The 17993-nt window shown below is 49.4% G+C and overlaps 1 protein-coding gene across 1 annotated transcript; it reads right to left on the reverse strand.

Annotated features, from left to right (window-relative positions):
* Nucleotides 1-617: 617 nt before the first annotated feature.
* LOC136792067 (uncharacterized) lies at nt 618-17418 on the reverse strand. The gene is made up of 5 exons (XM_067006891.1): nt 15112-17418; nt 10966-11136; nt 7152-7324; nt 3682-3799; nt 618-888 (listed from the first exon to the last, which is right to left on the reverse strand). The coding sequence occupies exons 1-5, from the start codon at nt 17404-17406 to the stop codon at nt 700-702; spliced, it is 2946 nt and encodes a 981-aa protein (XP_066862992.1). The 5' UTR covers nt 17407-17418; the 3' UTR covers nt 618-699.
* Between the last annotated feature and the right edge of the window lie 575 nt (nt 17419-17993).

Raw genomic sequence — 17993 nt, forward strand, 5'->3', positions numbered from 1 at the left:
GTTCAACCCCTGAGGTGAAGGTCACTGGTCTCCTCATTCCTTTACCAAATAGGTTTTGTGAAAGATCCTGAGAACTGAAAATTTTCCTCTGACTCTCCAAGACCTTAATGTCCAACTGTTCCTCTTCATCCCAGGTGCTAAACCCAGATTCACCAAATCACAACTCAGGGCCTTCAGACTTGCAGCTCCTGCACTGTATCCCAAACTAACACATCTTCAGTTTCACCACACCTTGAAAATTTGAACAGTGCCAAATTATTCAAGCAAGGTGAACTCTGACTGACTACCAATCTAATCCATAAACCTTTCAGTTCCTGGATCCCTATAGAACGTACTGGGACTGTTTTCACATTGCAACATCTTAATAAAGGCTTAAGCTAATAGGGCTTGGGTGTTTTATTCCCCATCCTTTCCCAGTCTATGTGTGATATTCCTTCTAAACCCAGAAAGCTAAGTATCCTTCCCAGGAAGATAGCAGTCTCACCAGGGGCCCAGAGCTGTCCCCTGGACTGGGAATGCTGTCGGGATAGCTCTGTTCAAGGCCCCGCCCTGGCTGCCCTGAACCCACCCAACCCACTGTGTCCCCCTGTGTCCTCACAGGCTGATTCGGCCTAAAAGGCACTTCCCATGGGCTCCTGGAGTCTCAGGGCCAGTGCACACATCAACAGAGAGTCTGACTTGGAGAATATTGCTCAGCTTTTACAATGCTTCTTGAACCAGGGCCACAAGTGTCGGGGGTCCTTTAGTGCTTGTTTTTCGCAGGCCCAGCTCATCACAGTCCAGGTCTGAGGTTTCTTGAAGTCTGTGCCTTCGCAATTTTCTTCTCCACTGCATGCAGAAGGCAGCAACTTCCAGTTCCTCCGGATCTGGGGAAGGCTGTCTCAAACCCTGGAGGAAAGAGAGATGATTAAGTACTAGGAGGCGCTGTGCACTCTCTCCCAGTGTCAGCTGACTGGAGCTCCTAGGGGATTCTTCTGAGCGATGCTGGGGCTGGTTTTCTGATATTTTAGCCCTAAATTTAATAGAGAGCAAGGAATCATGTTTGGAGAGGTCCTCTGAATTGGAGCCCACTCATTCTTAAAGGACAAGCACAACAGAACAAAGGATCTTGTCTATCACGATAGAATGTTCTGGGACTATAGTCAATTAAAAAAAAAAATCTCTCTCTAATCCAAATTCTGCCTCCTGGATCTTGCTTTATTCATTTTGCTTTATGCAAACTATCCATGGGTCTTTAGCCAGCGGCCTAAGCAGAGCCAGGACACAGGTGTACACGGCAAGCACTCAGCCTGGCCTTCAGGTTCTCCTGCACTCAGATGGCCTGGGCATTGGGACATGGGGACTGGCCCTGCCCTGGGTGGTGCTGCAGGATCTACAGGAGGCTGTGGCCGTGGCCATGCTGGCATGCTGGCGGGAGAGATGCTCACTGATCCATAGGACCAGTCCTGAGCTTTTCTCTCAACCTTCTTTATATTCAAGAAGTTCTGGAACTTGTAGTTCAAGTATGCACATTTTCCAAATGCTTTTCACTGGGTGTGTCTATTTTGTGTACTCTTTGAATTTAATCAGTACAAAGTTTCTTTAAACTTGAAATGAAAATTCCCATTCTATTTATTTAGTGCCTCCATGCACTTGCCCACTATTCTAGGTCTCTGGCTTCGTGAAGTATACATTCTAATAACAGAGCCAGACAAACACATAAAAGTGAGGAAAAGAAGCAGACAACTACAGAATGTGATAAGTGCTATGAAGGAACCATACAAGGTACTAAAGCAGAGGATACTTGGTGCGATTTCATTTAGATATAGTGGGGGTATTTCATCCCTTTTGAGGAGGTGGAATTTAAGTTTGGGCCTAAAAGATAAGAAGGAGCCAGACATAAGACAATTTGGTAGAAGTGGAGGGGCAGAAATGAATCTCACACAGGTAGAATAGCACGTGTGAAGGCCCTGGCAGGGTATTCTTTTGGGCACCCCAATATTTCCCATTTCCTGCCTTCACTTAGGACATAGAAAGCTGGAAAGGGAGTTGCTCCCACCCTAACAACAAGAAAAAGTCAGATAATCCACAAAATCATAACTTTTCTTGAACTTATTAGAGAGCTGAGGTTGAAGGGCAACTAACTGGACTGAAATCTAAGAAAAGACAGCCACTTTCAGGGAGAGGCAGGGGCCCAGCACTGGCTTCCTTAGGGTAGAGCATGGGAGGAAGATGAGACTATCATATACCTGATCAGAAGATTTTAGCTAAAATTCTTAACAAATTGCTGTGGCCAATTGTAGATGAGTGTGAGTGTATAGGACCCATGAGAACCACAACTAAGAAAAATCCACACCTGTTCACAGGCTTTCTCCAGGACCTCTCCTGATGCTCATGACAAAGATTTGGGACAGGGCAGGAGGTTGGGACTGTCTCCCTTGTGGAGCAGGCTTTGGGAAGAGGAGCAGCCATCACTGCAACAAAGGCACCAATCTCTGCCCACATCTGTCTCTTCATGGCACAAAAGCTCAAGTCACTGAAGGAAGGACATCAAATCCTGTCATACCCAGGGCACAGGTCAAGACCATTGCAAGCGGAAAAAGAAAACAGAATACAGCCCTCTACCTTGGGGGAAGAAGCAGAAAACCATCCTGAATTCATACTGTTAAAAGTCTCCTATTGCTGAGGGAGGAACAGGATCACTGAGAACCCCAATCCTGAGATCCAGGGACACCAGGCCTGCCTACAATTGAGGCTGAGTGAGAACAACAATGAACACTACCACCTCCTCTCCAGACCAGCAATCATCGAGTCACAAGTAACAGGTAGGCTATGGAGAGGCAAGAACATTGAGAGAACACCCCTGAGGGACACGCTCACAAGGAAAGCCTCAAGCTGACAGTGGAACAGGAACATTGATGAAAACCCTCTGGTAACCCAGACCCCACGCTGAACACAAAGTAATGCTAGAACGTTTGAATCCAGTGGTTCCCCAAGGATGACTGTAACAATGCCACCCAAACTCAGCTCCACTCCTGACTATATTAACTCACACCCCCACCTCCCACCACACACACACACACACATTAAAGGTCTAGAAGAAGAGGTGGGCCCATTTTCAGGCATACATAGTACTCATTTAGTCTCTACCAGTCTACGCATAATGTCAAGTTTTCAATGGAAAATTACAAGACACAAAGAAGAAGGATCTGCTGTCAAGAGACAAAGCAATCAAAAAACCCCAACTCAGATATGAGCCACATGTTGAAACCATCAAATAGGAAGTTAAAAATAACTATGATTTATATATTAGTGACTTTAGTGGAAAAAGTAGACAAAATGCATGAACAGATGGTGAGTTTTAGCAGAGAGACAAATCTATGAAAAATAATCAAACAGAGATACTAAAAATAAGAAAAAACGTGGAAACAGATTGAAGAATGCTTTGACAGGCTCATCAGCAGACTGGACACAGCTGAAGAAAGAATCAGTGGAACTGAAGGTAGGTTGATAGAAATTAACCAAACTAAAATGCACAGGAAATCAGGTGACAGGTTTGGGTAAGAAATGAAGTTGAATTTAATAGCTAAGAAGCAGGTAGAGTTTCCTCATGAATGTCTGCAATGTTGCTCTCAGCCTGTGACCTGAGTCATGGTCCTGTGCATGTCTGTGCCAGTGTCCACCCTTGGGATTAGCACTTACCCGGAGACTGGCGGCTTCTGCAGCCCTCACAGTCTTAGAGACAGCACGAAGGAGCTGCTGTGCATTTTCCACCAGGAGCTCTTCAGAGGACTTGCTTCTTGCCAAGGAGGCCTTTACACTTGGGAGTTGACAGGAGGAAAGCAGTTAACATTATACCAGGTAAGAGGCGTAATCTCAAATAAACAAATACCAGATGGTTTTACAATGTGAGCCTCTTCCAGAAAGCGGGGATGCCTTTGTAGGAACTATTCAGAGAAAGAAAGTTCTTAAGGTATAATTTAACATTTTAACATAAAATGTTTATTTTGATACTAAGAAAGTATGACTCATATAGTATCTATAAATTAACAAGAAGTATGTTTTTAAAAAAAATTTTTTATTGAAGCATAGTTGATGCACAATATTATATGTTACATGTGTACGATATATTGATTACAATTTTTAAAGTTTATACTCCATTCATAGCTATTATAAAATATTGGCTATATTCCCCACGTTGCACAATATATCCTTGCAGCTCATTTTATACATGATAGTTTGTACCTCTTAATCCCCTACCTTTATATTGCCTCTCCCCACTACCCCCTCCCCGCTGGTAACTATTATTTTGTTCTGTATATCCATGAGTCTGCTAAGAAGTATTTTAATGAAAATAACTGAAGAGAACTAGCATAATAAATGCCAACATCCATACATAATGAAAGGGAACAAGAAATTTTGTATAGAATTGCATTCAGGACTTAAAGTAAAAGTTCTAATCAAAGATCAGACTGGTATTTCTTAATTGAATCACACACCTCAATGATACTTGCTTTAAACTGAGTGTAACTGAATTTAGTGAGACAAGTTGTTTTTCACCAATGAAAATGAAGATGCTATACATAAAATAGATAAACAACAAGGACCTACTGTATAACACAGGAAACTGTGTTCAATATCTTGTGATAACCCATAGAGGAAAAGAATATGAAAAAGAATAGATAGATAGGACTTCCCTACTGGCACAGTGGTTAAGAATCCGCCTGCCAACGCAGGGGACACACGTTCGATCCCTGGTCTGGGAAGATCCCACATGCCGCGGACCAACTAAGCCCGTGCACCACAACTACTGAGCCTGTTCTCTAAGCCTGCGTGCCACAAGTACTGAAGCCTGCACGCCTAGAGCCCATGCTCCGCAACAAGAGAAGCCACTGCAATGAGAAGCCCGCGCACCATAACAAAGAGCAGCCCCTGCTCGTCGCAACTAGAGAAAGCCTGTGCGCAGCAATGAAGATCCAAAGCAGCCAAAAAGAAATAAATTGATTTAAAAAAAAAGGATAGATAGATAGATTGATTTAGATAAAACTGAATCACTTTGCTGTACATCTGAAACTAACACAACATTGTAAATCAACTATACTTCAATAAAAATTAAAATTAAAAAGAAAATGAAGATGCTGTGAAACTTAAGTGACTAACTTTGGTAAAATCTCAGGACTTCCAGATCCTTTAGAGGACCGAGAGCTTGATAAATGTACCGCTATTAATCGTGCCTTTTTATTTTCTGTGTTTCTGATGCACTATCTTAGGGCCATCTGATGTTGGAAAGACTGACCCTCCCAGGGTTATAGCCAATTCTTAGAGTAAACCACTTAGGTGCAAGTGCACTTATACATGCAAACCAACCAATCCAAAGTTCACACCCCCAACCTTCTCCTTTATAGCGCTCTTATACTCTGGGCCACTATTCCCCTGCCCTAATCACCCCAGGGCCAGGTACCAGACAGCTAGAGATAATCTCTATACTCCAGGGCCCAAGTTCAAATTCACCAATCCTAAACCCGTTTAGCCTACTTCCCCTGACTTGTCCAATCCTTCCCACAAAAACACAATAAAGGATGGGTCCATGCTTTCCCCTCACTCCTTCTGCTTTTTGACTGACCCTGGTGCTTCCCTATGTGGTCCTACCGACATGACTCCTGTTTCTAAGGGTCCGTGAGGGACTGTCTTCCTCGTTTTCTTCCTTCTTCCTTGTCATGTCCATGTCTGCATGTCCTACTATACCTGATTTAAACAAATCCGGAGTACCCTTACAACAATACCCATATTTGAAATGCTAAAATTAATTACAGTTCCTGTATCTTAAGTAGAAAAAATTTGGTAGCTAATCGTGAGATAATTTTGTGCCTGAAATATTACTTCCTAGAGAACAGTAACCAGGCTTTATGTTTAGTTTTAAAAACAATTTATATACCCTGGTCTTGGCGATGTTATTTTTATGCCTCACAATAATTGATAATAGCCTTAACTACCAAGCTTTCCCATAATATATTACTAATAAACGTTTGTTACTGATGAATATGCCACTGCAGGTATTAAGGGACTTGGGTGGAAATGAAACCATCCTATACTTCTATTCCGGTGTTCTATATCATCAACGTGAAAACTGTTATATGGAGTCAATGACCAAAAACTGCCCAACTCCAGAGTCTGAGCACGTTAAATGAATTAATCTTAACATAAGCCTTGTGCTGGCATAGTTTTTCGTAGGCAAATGACATTTAAAATGCTTTCACTTTGCAATTAGAGCATTTTTAGAGATAACCAGCTTGTTTGTTAGATATGATTCGTATAAAAACCAATAGAGGGCTTCCCTGGTGGCGCAGTGGTTGAGAATCCGCCTGCCGATGCAGGGGTCACGGGTTCGTGCCCCGGTCCGGGAAGATCCCACATGCCGCGGAGCGGCTGGGCCCGTGAGCCATGGCCGCTGAGCCTGCGCGTCCGGAGCCTGTGCTCCGCAACGGGAGAGGCCACAACAGTGAGAGGCCCGCGTACCACAAAAAAAAAAAAAAAAAAATTAAAAAAAAAAAAAAAACCAATAGAGGGCTAATGGTGAAAATGTAAACATGATTGTAAAGTACAGATCAGTCATCTGTGCTTGTGTATTACCCCTGAAGTGTTGTGAGCCCAGCAGCACCGCTGGAGTACTGTCATGAGGGAGAAGGGACCGATGTTGAAGGAGAGCCTAAGTTCTGCTGTATTTGATTCTTAATCCTTATGGGGACTTAGGACTCCGTGCTTCCACTGTGGGGGGCACAGGGTCGATCCCTGGTCGGGGAACTAAGATCCCACCTGCCACGCAACGCCGCCAAAACAATAGAAAAAAATTTTAAAAAATCCTTATGGTTACTTTATCCTCACACCTACTCAGGAACTAGTTTTCCATGTTAAATATATTTTCTTTCTTAAGTATATTATCAGATATGTTTGTGATACAGTGAGAAATGACAGTAGCCTAAATGTGGTTTTTGTGCTCTGTCATCATACTCTATATTTTTAACATTTGATATTCCCCAAACAAATGTAGATTCTTGGAGGATAAAAAACATGAAAAGGAGTATACAAAAGAAGGAATTCTATTCCCCCCTCCGAGCCCTCCCTTTGGGTCTCGAGAAAGAAGACAGCAACTTCCCTTCAAAGCCATTTCCTACCTGGAGATGATGCGGAGCTGGCTGCTCATTGTCTGAATCTGCTCTACCATGTACAGAAGCTCCTGGGAACATCTTTGGTCTACACAGTTCTTAGCAATGATGCAGACAAGTCTGGCGAAGTTTTGTCCGGAAGTCGCAATTCTCCTGGCAGAGGTAATGAGCTGTTCTTTGGTCTGTACCAAAAGAAGTGAAAGAGCTGGAAGTAGGTGAACAACGCCTTCCCAAGTTTTCCCTAAGAAATCGGTGGCAAATTGTAAACATCCAAAACTTGCTTGGTACAACTTATTTCAGCCCCGGAATGAACATATTTTAGCTTGGTCTAAAACTGTGATGTCCTGAACCTCCTCCAGAGGCTTCATGACCAGACACTCCAGGTTAGCAAGAAGCTTATTCTCCTTAAAACCACAGAATGAGGTAGTCCAGGCCCATCTGTCCATGGGGACTGCCGAAGGGAAGGTGGCCCAGCCTCCTGGTCTTGGGCTAGATTTTCAGCACAGGAGCTGTGGCCTGTAGTGGCTCAGAGAGAGTTTTCAGCAGCCCGGGGCAGAGATAAGGCCCCGAAGAAGGGCCAGGTGTGAGGAACGTGCAGGTTGAAGGAGGTCTTGGCTTGACCAAAGGGTCAAAGGCCTATAGCCACATGTAGAGCTTCCCAGTTGGGAAATGATAATTAATGGGTTGGTGACAGAAGCCTTTTCCTAACCAGGTCTGAAAAAGCTTCAGAGAACAAGGAAAGGAGACTGGCCTGGCTTTTGTTGTGGTTAGGGAATGGGGCCAGGGTGGGAGTTTCCACTCAACAGTCAGGGCTTGTGTGGTTTGAACTTCCCACTAGCACCAAAGGAGACCGTGCCTGGACCTTTTTGTTGGCTTGCCCAGATGTGGAGAACAAGGGGAAGAAGGAGGACTGGGTGGGGCTTGAAAGCTGTCAGCAAACATTAAAAATGGAGGGCTTCCCTGGTGGCGCAGTGGTTGAGAGTCCGCCTGCCGATGCAGGGGACACAGGTTCGTGCCCCGGTCCGGGAAGATCCACGTGCCGCGGAGCGGCTGGGCCCGTGAGCCATGGCCACTGAGCCCGTGCGTCCAGAGCCTGTGCTCCGCAATGGGAGAGGCCACAACAGTGAGAGGCCTGTGTACCGCAAAAAAAAAAAAAAAAAAAAAAATATGGAGTCAGACTCTTTACTGTACCTGCCCTGTTGAGGGGCCTCTAGATTCCATGAGGATGGACAGAACTTAATTTTGTCTGCCCCATTCTTTTCGTAATGGCCAGCCCTGGTGGGGAGCCACTTCTGGCTCCCACCCCTCCATGTATCATGCTGTCTCAGCTTCTCCAGTAAGGAAGAAAACAATCCTAATAAACCTATGTTAGAGGCTTAGTTTATCAGAGGTATTTGCAATTCCAGATAAGAAAGGAGTGGGTACAGGTGTGTCCAATGCCTAATTCAAGCAATTTCAAGCTCCACAGCAGACCAGTCCAAGAAACCTCCCTTTCAAATGGGAGAGCCTTTTTGAAACACAGAACTCAAGCAGCCTAAATTAGCCAAATCTGTGCCAGGTCATCTGACACTATGTTGCTCCTTCTTTTTAAAAAACTGACATTGCAACCCCCAAACCAAGCCCCATCCCAAACATGCAAGGCAGCACACTTCTCTGTGATGTCCCAGGAGAATACATGAGTCCTCACACCCTGGAGAATTTGTTTTTGTTTTATGATATGCCACCCCAGTTAGCAAATGAGTCCTAAAATATGTACTTTACTTCTCTTTGGATAAGGCTTGGGTTTAGGCGAGCTCTGCATCTGTCAGCTCTCTCCCTGTACCAACTGTGGGTTTGATTACCTGATTTCAGAATCACTGGTCTTTAGGATAAGAATGAAAAGGAAACCGAAAGAAATAGGAGAGAGGAGGGTGAGAGAACCCCTCTTCTTTCCTGTGGGTATTTTATTTTGTACACATTACTGCGACAGTTTCCCTGACCTAGATAATGGCGTGGGGAATGGCTACCGTTCTCTGCTGGCACAGAGACAGCACTGATGAAGGTCACGACGCTGGAAAGCCTTTAGTCAGAACATCTCCATGTGTGAAGGGGGAGGGCGCAGCTGAGGACGTCAAGCTGGAATATTTCAGAACTCATAACCTGGGTCTCAGAGGTGCCAGAGAAAACTCAAACCACATGAGAGCACTCTTTGGTAGACCTCTGCCAGGAAAGGAGATGCTTGTCTTTTCTGCCTCTCCAAGGGAAACCTTCATCCAATCTCCCCATCTTCCTCCCATTCTGCCCCCAGCCCCAGGGCTGAAGAATTGCTAATACGGTTGACCCAGGATTACTGCCCTGCCCCCACATGCCTGTGCTGCCTGTTACCCCCCCCACAACCGGCCATTTTAAACTCTTTTCTCTGTTTTACTCAAGAGCATCAGGGACTTTGGTTGTTAAAAAATCTGATCCGGGGCTTCCCTGGTGGCGCAGCGGTTGAGAGTCCGCTTGCCGATGCAGGGGACGCGGGTTCGTGCCCCGGTCCGGGAGGATCCCACGTGCCGCGGAGCGGCTGGGCCCGTGAGCCATGGCCGCTGAGAGGCCCGCGTACCGCAAAAAAAAAAAATAAATAAAAAATAAAAAAAATTAAAAAATAAAAATAAAAAATCTGATCGGTATTAAGGTCGAGATTTGGAGGATTCGGCGGGGGGAAATTCTGCATAGTCCCTCCATTTTACCAGGCGCCAGCCTCACTGTTAAAAATCACCATTTGCTTTTCCTTTTGTCATTTCCCTTTAGCGCACGCACGTTTCCCCAGGGAACTGCACTGGGCTGGAGGATTTGCATATTCCTGGGCCCTCAGCCACACGGCCCCATCAGCACCCCAGTCCTACATAAATCAGACTATCTGAGATGTTTGGAAGGAAAACGGAAGTCAGCAAGAAGTGGTAACTGCTCCCACTTTTGACCTCATGACCCTGGGGTAACTGTTCCAGTGAGAAACTGACTGCAGTGGACATGGGTTGGGAGAAGGAAGAGGCCAGTGAAAGGCCTGAGTCTTGGGTGTGGTAGGGCTGCTGGGCAGGGCTTTGCAGTCACCTAGTCTGGAGGTGCCCTGACATCCAACCTTCTCTCCGGGCCCCGCTCCTCTATCGCGTGTGGCCCAGCCACGGGTTCGGGGGCCATGCGTACCCAGCAGACCTACACTAGAAGGCATTTTCTAAATGGCTCTTGGGGCCACTCGATCTCTTCCTTCTGGTCTCCATACTCAGTAAATGGACTTTATTTTTTTCAATGTTGATGCGTGTGTGGATGGTAAATGATGCCTAACTACACTGAATCAAGGAGATGGCTAAAGAGAATTAGAACAGGTGACCTGTGGCTGACGTTGCCCCCACCCCAAGGCCAGTGGAAAGTAGCCTCCATCCTCTCCAGGCTGTGCTGGCCCTGAATGGCCATCCTTCAGGAGCTTGCAGCCCTGTGACCTCTATTTTGGGGCATTTTAAAAGACGTAAATGGCTCCCTTCAGTTCATCCTCTGGGGTAGGAATGGGTCTTGATTTGACTAAACTGCAGCTTCCGGCAAATTCTCTTCCCTGATGGACGAAGACAAAGCCTTAGTAACGAGCCCACAGGAGGGAAGAGAAAAATGAAGTGAGCTCTATGATACACCCAGATGGAGAGAGAAGACAGCACCGAAAAATGCTACGTGCCCGATGGCCCCCGCTCGTGGCCCCTCTGTCCTGGGTGCTGCCCGGCTGTCCTGGCTCCTGCGGGGCGGCAGCTGGGGGACCCGTTTCCCCCCCCGTGGTGCCCAATCCTCCCACCACCCACTGAAGGTCAAGTACCAAGATGCATCCTCTCCTCAGACTCTGAGCCATCAGGAACACCTCCTTGGCCATCTCCTGGGTAACCTGGGTGATTCTGCTCCCACTGTTCAGGCTGCCATCCTCTGGGAGAGGCAGGTCCACCTCAGTGTGCGGCCAGGCTGGACAGCCGGGGGTGCCGCTCTGCAGGTGCTGTAAGAAGAAGACAGGGTGGAACTGATGCAATTCAAGACGCTCAGGTATTTGAACTGCAGTGGGGATGTTAATGGCTTCTTCACCATTTTTAAAAGAAGAGTGGGAATCAAGAGGGTTTCCTGATGCCCACACGCCAGCAGCTCTTGACCATCTCCTCCAAATACCTAGGAAAACAGTGAGAAGAGCAAACAATGAATCCCTATGGCTCTGTGCTCCTTTCACCCAGAATTTGCAGAAACTGCAACCGGGCAGACTCAGATCCCCAGGATAGTTTAAATATCACATTTTCTTTCCTTTGGTGAATTTTCAGGGCTTACCTGGGAGAATCTCTAGCTCCTTGAAGAAATTCGGGAATCCTTGAATGTCCCTACTTTGGGACAGTTTCATATCAATTCTTCCATGTGAAAGGACTTTACAGTTCTGGTATGAATAATTATTTTCCCCCCATTAACTTGCTTATTCTTTTCTAGTGAGAAAAACAGCAGCTTCTGCCAACCAGAAGTGGACGAGGCCATGTTATTCTTTTTTGGACCCTCCCCTCAGCATTTTCCAGACCCTGGAATCGAGACCAGGTGTGTACTGCCCTTGAAGGTAAACCCAATAACAAAGTGTCAAGGGTGGCCTTGATCATCTCTCGGCCTCACCCACCAGATCCTGAGCTCCTGGGGGAAGGGGCTGTGCCCTGGGTGCAGGTGGGAAGGAGAACATGGGTGGGGGGAACCTCTGGGCCTTCCTACACCCTGATTTCTCCCCCAAGACCCCAACGCAGCATGCTGATGTCTCAGAAGGGTCATAACGTAGCTGTTGGAAAAGTATGAGTGTGATAGCAAATTCTGTCTAAACTGGGAGATGTAAGTTCATGATCCTGGTTGGTCTGAGGCTATATATGTAGCAAATATTTCACCAGGAGAGGAACGGAAATCAAAGGATAACTGCTCCAGGCATGTGTCCCTTCCACCCCCACCTTGTTGGCCACTTTGGCCAGTCTTTGTCATGCTCCACTCACGGCGGAGCACGCAGGAAGGGTGCTGGGCTAAAGCTGTGAAACCAGGAGACCAAGGATCCAGGGAAGGGGTTGGATGAGTCACCTCATTTGGCTGCAGCTGTAGAGCTCAGGTGGGTGTTTAAGCGAGCGGTTGCCATGTGACAGACAAGGGGACGTATGTGAGTCTGGGACCACGAGACCGTGGAGCCTGGGATCTAAGTGACCTGCCCTGCGCTGGGGTTGTGGGCACTCCGCGTTGTGGTGCTTGGACCCAAGCCTGGCCCAGGAGCAAGCAGAGGCAACAGCTGCCAAGCGTGTGGGGAAAGCCCTGATCATTTGGGTTTGACTCAGAACTTGTCCAGATGCTGAGAACAGCAACCAGCCAGGTGGGTGGCTGGAGGCGGCACAGGGCATCCATAGTGAAGGCTTAACTGCAGGCTGTTTTCCTCTCCAACCATAAAATATTCACTTCCACATTGGGAGCACATCTGAGCACAGGTGTGCACCCCCCCCACACACCGGGCTAATAGCCACCTGCAAACCAAGTTCACTTCAGAGCTCTTATTGCCTGCAGTGTCCTTCCTCTCTTCCCTGGCAAATACAAATCCCAAACTGCCTTTGAAGCTCAACTCAAGACCACCCTCCTCTCAGGAGACATCTAGAATATCTGCTCTATCCTTCCCATTACCATTTTGCCCCAAATGTGAACCCCTTCTGCCCTTCTAGGCTGTCTTTAGCATCCCAGCAAGCAATCTAAATCACTTACTGTGCACCTGCGATGCCCCAGACACCGTGCTTGTCCTGAAGGATCTAAAGATGAGTAAGATGAAGTCCTTGAACTTTAGCGGCTGAGAGTTTAGACTTTCTGTGCTAGTGCATATTGAGAAGTCACCTGGCTTTTTTTGTATCACGTCTTCAATTAAATAATCCCCCACCTCCTGAAAACTGTTTGTTGGCCTCATTTTAGATAGGTTGGGATGCCCCCTGACTGCTGGGAGGGGCAAGTCGGAGCCTCTTCTGGAGAAGGACCAACACACCGAGGTCCAGCAGGCTGCCCAGACGGGCCCGGGGTTATGGGACATGCAGAGGAAGGCGAGAGCTCGACTGAGACTAAGACTCAACCGTAGTGACTAAAAACCAGGGTGAAAATGGCAAATATGGGATTTGGTGGGCCTTGAGCCAAGGGATAGGAAACTAGGAAATATTCTTTTCAACTCATGCCTCGTATTCAACTGTCAGGGACCTTAAGCATCCAAAGCTAGCAGTGTCTCCAGGCTCTTCAGTAATGAAGGAGGCTAGGACTGTTGGAGAGCCCATAACTGGAATAAAGAATTTCCAGCTTGTGACTTACAAGTGCCCAAAAGATGTACCTTCCTAAGGCCATGCCCTCCCTCAGGGGCTCACAGTTTGAGGTGCTGTTCTGGGCTGTGTGGAGGGTGTCTCCACCCCCCCAGGAGCCCCAGGGAGTGAGACAGTGGAGCAGACGCACACCCTGGATGGTGATTCTCCCTTCTCCAATTGCCCTCCCACCCGGGGGTCGCCCTCCCAGCAGGACCACTGTCCCTACTGTCCCCTCCTAGGCACTGGAATTACGTGTATGAAGGAGGATGCTTCCCTGGGGTAGGAACCTTGGAGTGTGAGGCCTTGCTCTTCACCCAGAGAAAAGCAGCCTGCAACGGGAGAGGTGACACCCCTTCGTGGACAGGAGGGGTGATGGGGGCTGAATGAGCCTGCTGTTCTCACCACGCTGGGTGCCAGCTGACCCGGGCGGTCAGTTCTCTGAAATGCTTGTGTCGGGAGGCTTTGCTCTGAGAAGGGGACTGTATCAGCGGAACTGAGAGAAACACAATGTGTTGTCAGTGAAGTCAGCGGCATTAAGTACGTGTCAGAAAGACCCGGTGGAAAAAGAGATCAGGTGGTGCTGGCAGGATGTCTGAATTCATGAGACCAGGAGCCACGGAGCAGGAGACATGAGAAGACAGCGCGAGGCTGAGCAAAGAGGGCTTAGGCAGCAGGACCAAGGGAACTGTGCCTGCCAGGCTCCCAGCGAATCTGGGAACAGGGCCTTTCTCATGGTAATGACATTTTAACGAGAAAAATGAAGTAAAGAGTAATGGGGTGGAGAAACACATGGTCTGGTCAACTTTATCTTGGGAGAAAGCCCAGGGAAAGGTTTGGTGGGGGGAAGTCTGGGCAGCCAAGCATAAGGTCACGAAGGGGACAGATCAGGATCAGGTTATGCACAAAATGCTGGGCTGAGCACATCTACCTGGGAACTTCTCGGGCGGTCACTGCCAACCTATTACATCTCCCACGGTTCATGTAAGTAAATCAAATGTTTGGGCTCCACCATCCCTGACATTGTCTGGTGCCCCAGAAGGAGACGACTATATGTGTGGAAGGTGTTCAACAGACCCAGAGGCCTTCCAGTAAATCTTTCTTTTTGCCTACGAGGATTCAAGCTGGATTCCTGCCACGTGCAAACCAAAGAACCCCTGACTGGGGCAGGGAGGTAACCTCGTGGAGGTCAAGGTGGCATGAAGTAGCCGGATCCACGGGAGGGGTGCTGTCAGTCACAGCAAGGGGAACCCCCTCCAGCTGGGGCCACGGGAAAAACTTCAATCATTATAGGCCCTACCCCAGGGCACTAATTATGTTCCAGGCAAGTGCAAGTATTTTCCATGGATGCTTTCATCAACCCTCTGCCAGGAAGGTATCAATGTTCCCATTTTCTAGACTAGGATCTTAAAGTCCAAAATAGCTAAGAAACTTCTCTGAGATCTCAGAACTTGGAAACGGTAGAGGCAGGCACAGTGCAGGCAGTCTGGTTCCTGACCTTGGAGTCTCAAAGGGTGCCCTGCGCTGCCTGCCAGATGTGAATTACACACGTGGGCACCAAGAGAGCTTTTTCTGGAACTTGACAGGGGGCTTCGGTGACTAGGAAGAAGGCTGAGGTGGGGGAGAAGGAGAGATGCTGACTTTCCTACCGTGGCCAGGTCTGCGACTGTCCCGGTGATGCCTGGATCAGCAGTGCAGGTCCCCGCTGAGCTCCCCGCGGCGTCTCTCGGAGCAGCACCCTGAGAATCTACACTGCTGGCTTCAGCGGCTCCTGATGCGCCCTCCCCGCGGTGGAGCTGGGGCTGGGTGGGGTCTTCTTCATCACTGGGCTTCAAGCACTGGGCCAGGAGTCTCCAAGCCTTGGTGTGACCACCTTTCCAGGCCTGGAGCTGGGCCACAGCATGGTGGGCCTTGGCTGCCCACTCCTGCTGAAGCCAGTCCTCTGGGCATTCTTGGACCACAGGGACCCGCTGGGCTACCTCCTTGGTGAGGACGAGAATGCTCTCCAGAGCCATGAGAAGGTCTTCCTGGCAGGGCCCAGACTCCTGAGCTCCAGCCACAATCCCTTGCACAGCTTGGATACCAGACACCATTCTTTCCAGAGAGCCTTCTGGCTGGCTCTGGGGGTCCTTGCAGACAGAGAGCCTTGGGCAGAAGGCACCTTGGAGGACACGTTCATAGTCTGCATTGATGCTGCTGAGGTGGCCAGTCAGGGCCTTGGCTTGAAGGGTGAGCTCCAAGCAGAGAAGTTCAAAGCGGGTGGACAGGCTGGGAGATGGTTTGGGGAAGGAGGCCAGGATCTGTGCCACATCCAGCAGAGCATCCGTGAGCACATGAACCTCCCTGCACAGAAAGGAGATCTCACCCTTTACTTGCTCATCCCCGCACAGAAGACAAGACAGCCTAGCAGCCTCTTGTAGCCTTTGAGAAACATCTGCTGCCTGAGCCAACCCTTCCTGCAGCCCCTGCTGGTCCTTCACAGCCTGTCGCAGGGGCAGTAGGAACAGGCCTTGTCTCCCGCTGAGCCTCTCCAGGCACTGGAGCAGGTCTTGGACAGCCACTGACCACAGAAGGCACCCATCCTGAAAGCTCTCCTCCCACGACCTGGGGGCTTGGAAACCATCAGAGGCCAGAACTTTGTCCAGAAGGTGTTTGGCATGGGTCTCCGCATCCTCCAATCTGCCTTGCACTTGTAAATGTGCTTCCGGATGCCCAGTTGAGTCAGAGTCCTTCTTACCCGAACTTTTGACTGCTAGTTGAACCACTGAGGCTAAGTTCTGCTGAAGCTCCATGAACACTGTCATGCTCTCTTGAAGATCAGCTGCTGGGTTGTTGCAGAACAGCTGTTGACACAGAGAATACCAGTCACCAGCTATGGCTACCAAACTTTGCCTGGTTTCCCCAGTCTTCCCAGACAGTTGGAGAGCCACTTCCAGAAGCCTATCAGTTCTAGCAGTTGTGCCATGTTCTATCTCCCTGGCTGGGTCAATAATAGAAGGCGCCAGTGATGGGATTTCTTGGAGTCCAGTCATCCTCTCTGACCCCAGTGGTCCCTCTCCAGCCAGGGCCTCCTGAGCTGCCTCCACAGTTGCATCCTGGTCCTGCAGGATGGTGTGAGCTGAGGTCACTCCCTGGTGGCTCAGGCTGTCTACAGCAAGCATGGGTTTGCTGATGGCAGGGAGTGGAGAGCCCACCTTCTGTAGACGGGTGTCAAGAATCAAGGGGCAAAAAAGATGATCCCTAGGTGGATAGGAGGTGCCTCGGTCGCTTTTCCCCAACCCAGGCTCCCTTTGGTGTTTCAGTGCAGGAGCTGTGCAATTCTGGAGGCTGGAGAGAATGAAATAAGGCCGTCTCTCAGCCATGTCAAACCTCTGGACTTGGTCCCGAAGGGGACTGAGGATATCTGGGTGGTTTGTTCCATCCAGCCCCTCTCGGATGCTCTGAGCTGAAGAGATCACACGTTTCGCCAAGGTTAATAGTGCATCTGTGTCCTGAGAGCCGTGCCCAGCTGAACAATGCTCCCCAGCTGCACCCAGGACCCGGGAGGATTGCTCCAGCTGCTGGATCAAGACTCGCAGGCCATTCCGGAAAATAGGATCTCGATCTTGGTCCACATACCTGCTCATCACCTGCACAATGTGTGTCCCTCGACCCTGTAAATATGCCGCAAGTGGAGAAAACTCTCCGGAATCTCCACTCCTCAAAGCCCATGTAAAAGAGTCCAAGTGCTTGGTCATTTCCTGAACGGACACACTCAGGAACTCAGGAATATCGAGAACATCATCAAAACATGCTAATAAGCCTTCAGATGCCCTGGCCCACTCCTGAAGCAGGGCCTGCAGGGCAGCAGAGCTCCAGTCCAGACCAGACCCTTGGGGGCTTTGTGAGAAAAGCTGTTGCACTCTGACCACAAGCCCCCAAAGGCCTGCCATGGTGGCCTCCATGTCTTTGCCAGTCTGCTGTCGTGGGCAGCAAACCAAGACCAAGTGAGCCACTCTGAGCATGCGGTTGGCCTGGTCATGGAAAGCAGCGACGAGAAGCCGGAGGCTCTCAGGCAAGGCCTCGCCATCGCACCGGGAGGAGACTGAGGGAGTAGCCAAGGCGGCCCGGACCAGTCTTTGAAGAGGGCTTTGCGTGTCGGTGAACGTGTCCAGGATCTGGCGCAGCAGCCCGGTGCGGACCCCCTGGGAGAGGTCCTCAGTCGCGGCCCACAGCGCTGCGCACTCCTCCCCCGGCTCCTGGCTGTTCCCGCCAATCCCCGGAGGCCCGTCAATCGGGCCCAGGCGCCGGACGCCGGCGCTCCGCAGCTCCAGCAGCCGGCGGCAACGGGCCACTAGGCGCAGGCGCTCGGGCGGCGGGGAGCAGGCGGCCAGGCGCATGCAGTGCCAGACCACGGCCGCCAGCGGCGCGTCCAGCCCGCCGCGCAGCCGCTCGGGTCCGGGCGCCGCCAGCAGCTCCCGCAGCTGCCGCAGGCTCCGAGGGAGCGCGCCGTGCGGGGCGCGGGCCGCTGGGGCGGCGCCGGGCTCCAGGC

Source organism: Kogia breviceps, chromosome 11 (genome assembly GCF_026419965.1).
Source record: "Kogia breviceps isolate mKogBre1 chromosome 11, mKogBre1 haplotype 1, whole genome shotgun sequence".
Lineage (NCBI taxonomy): Eukaryota > Metazoa > Chordata > Mammalia > Artiodactyla > Physeteridae > Kogia > Kogia breviceps.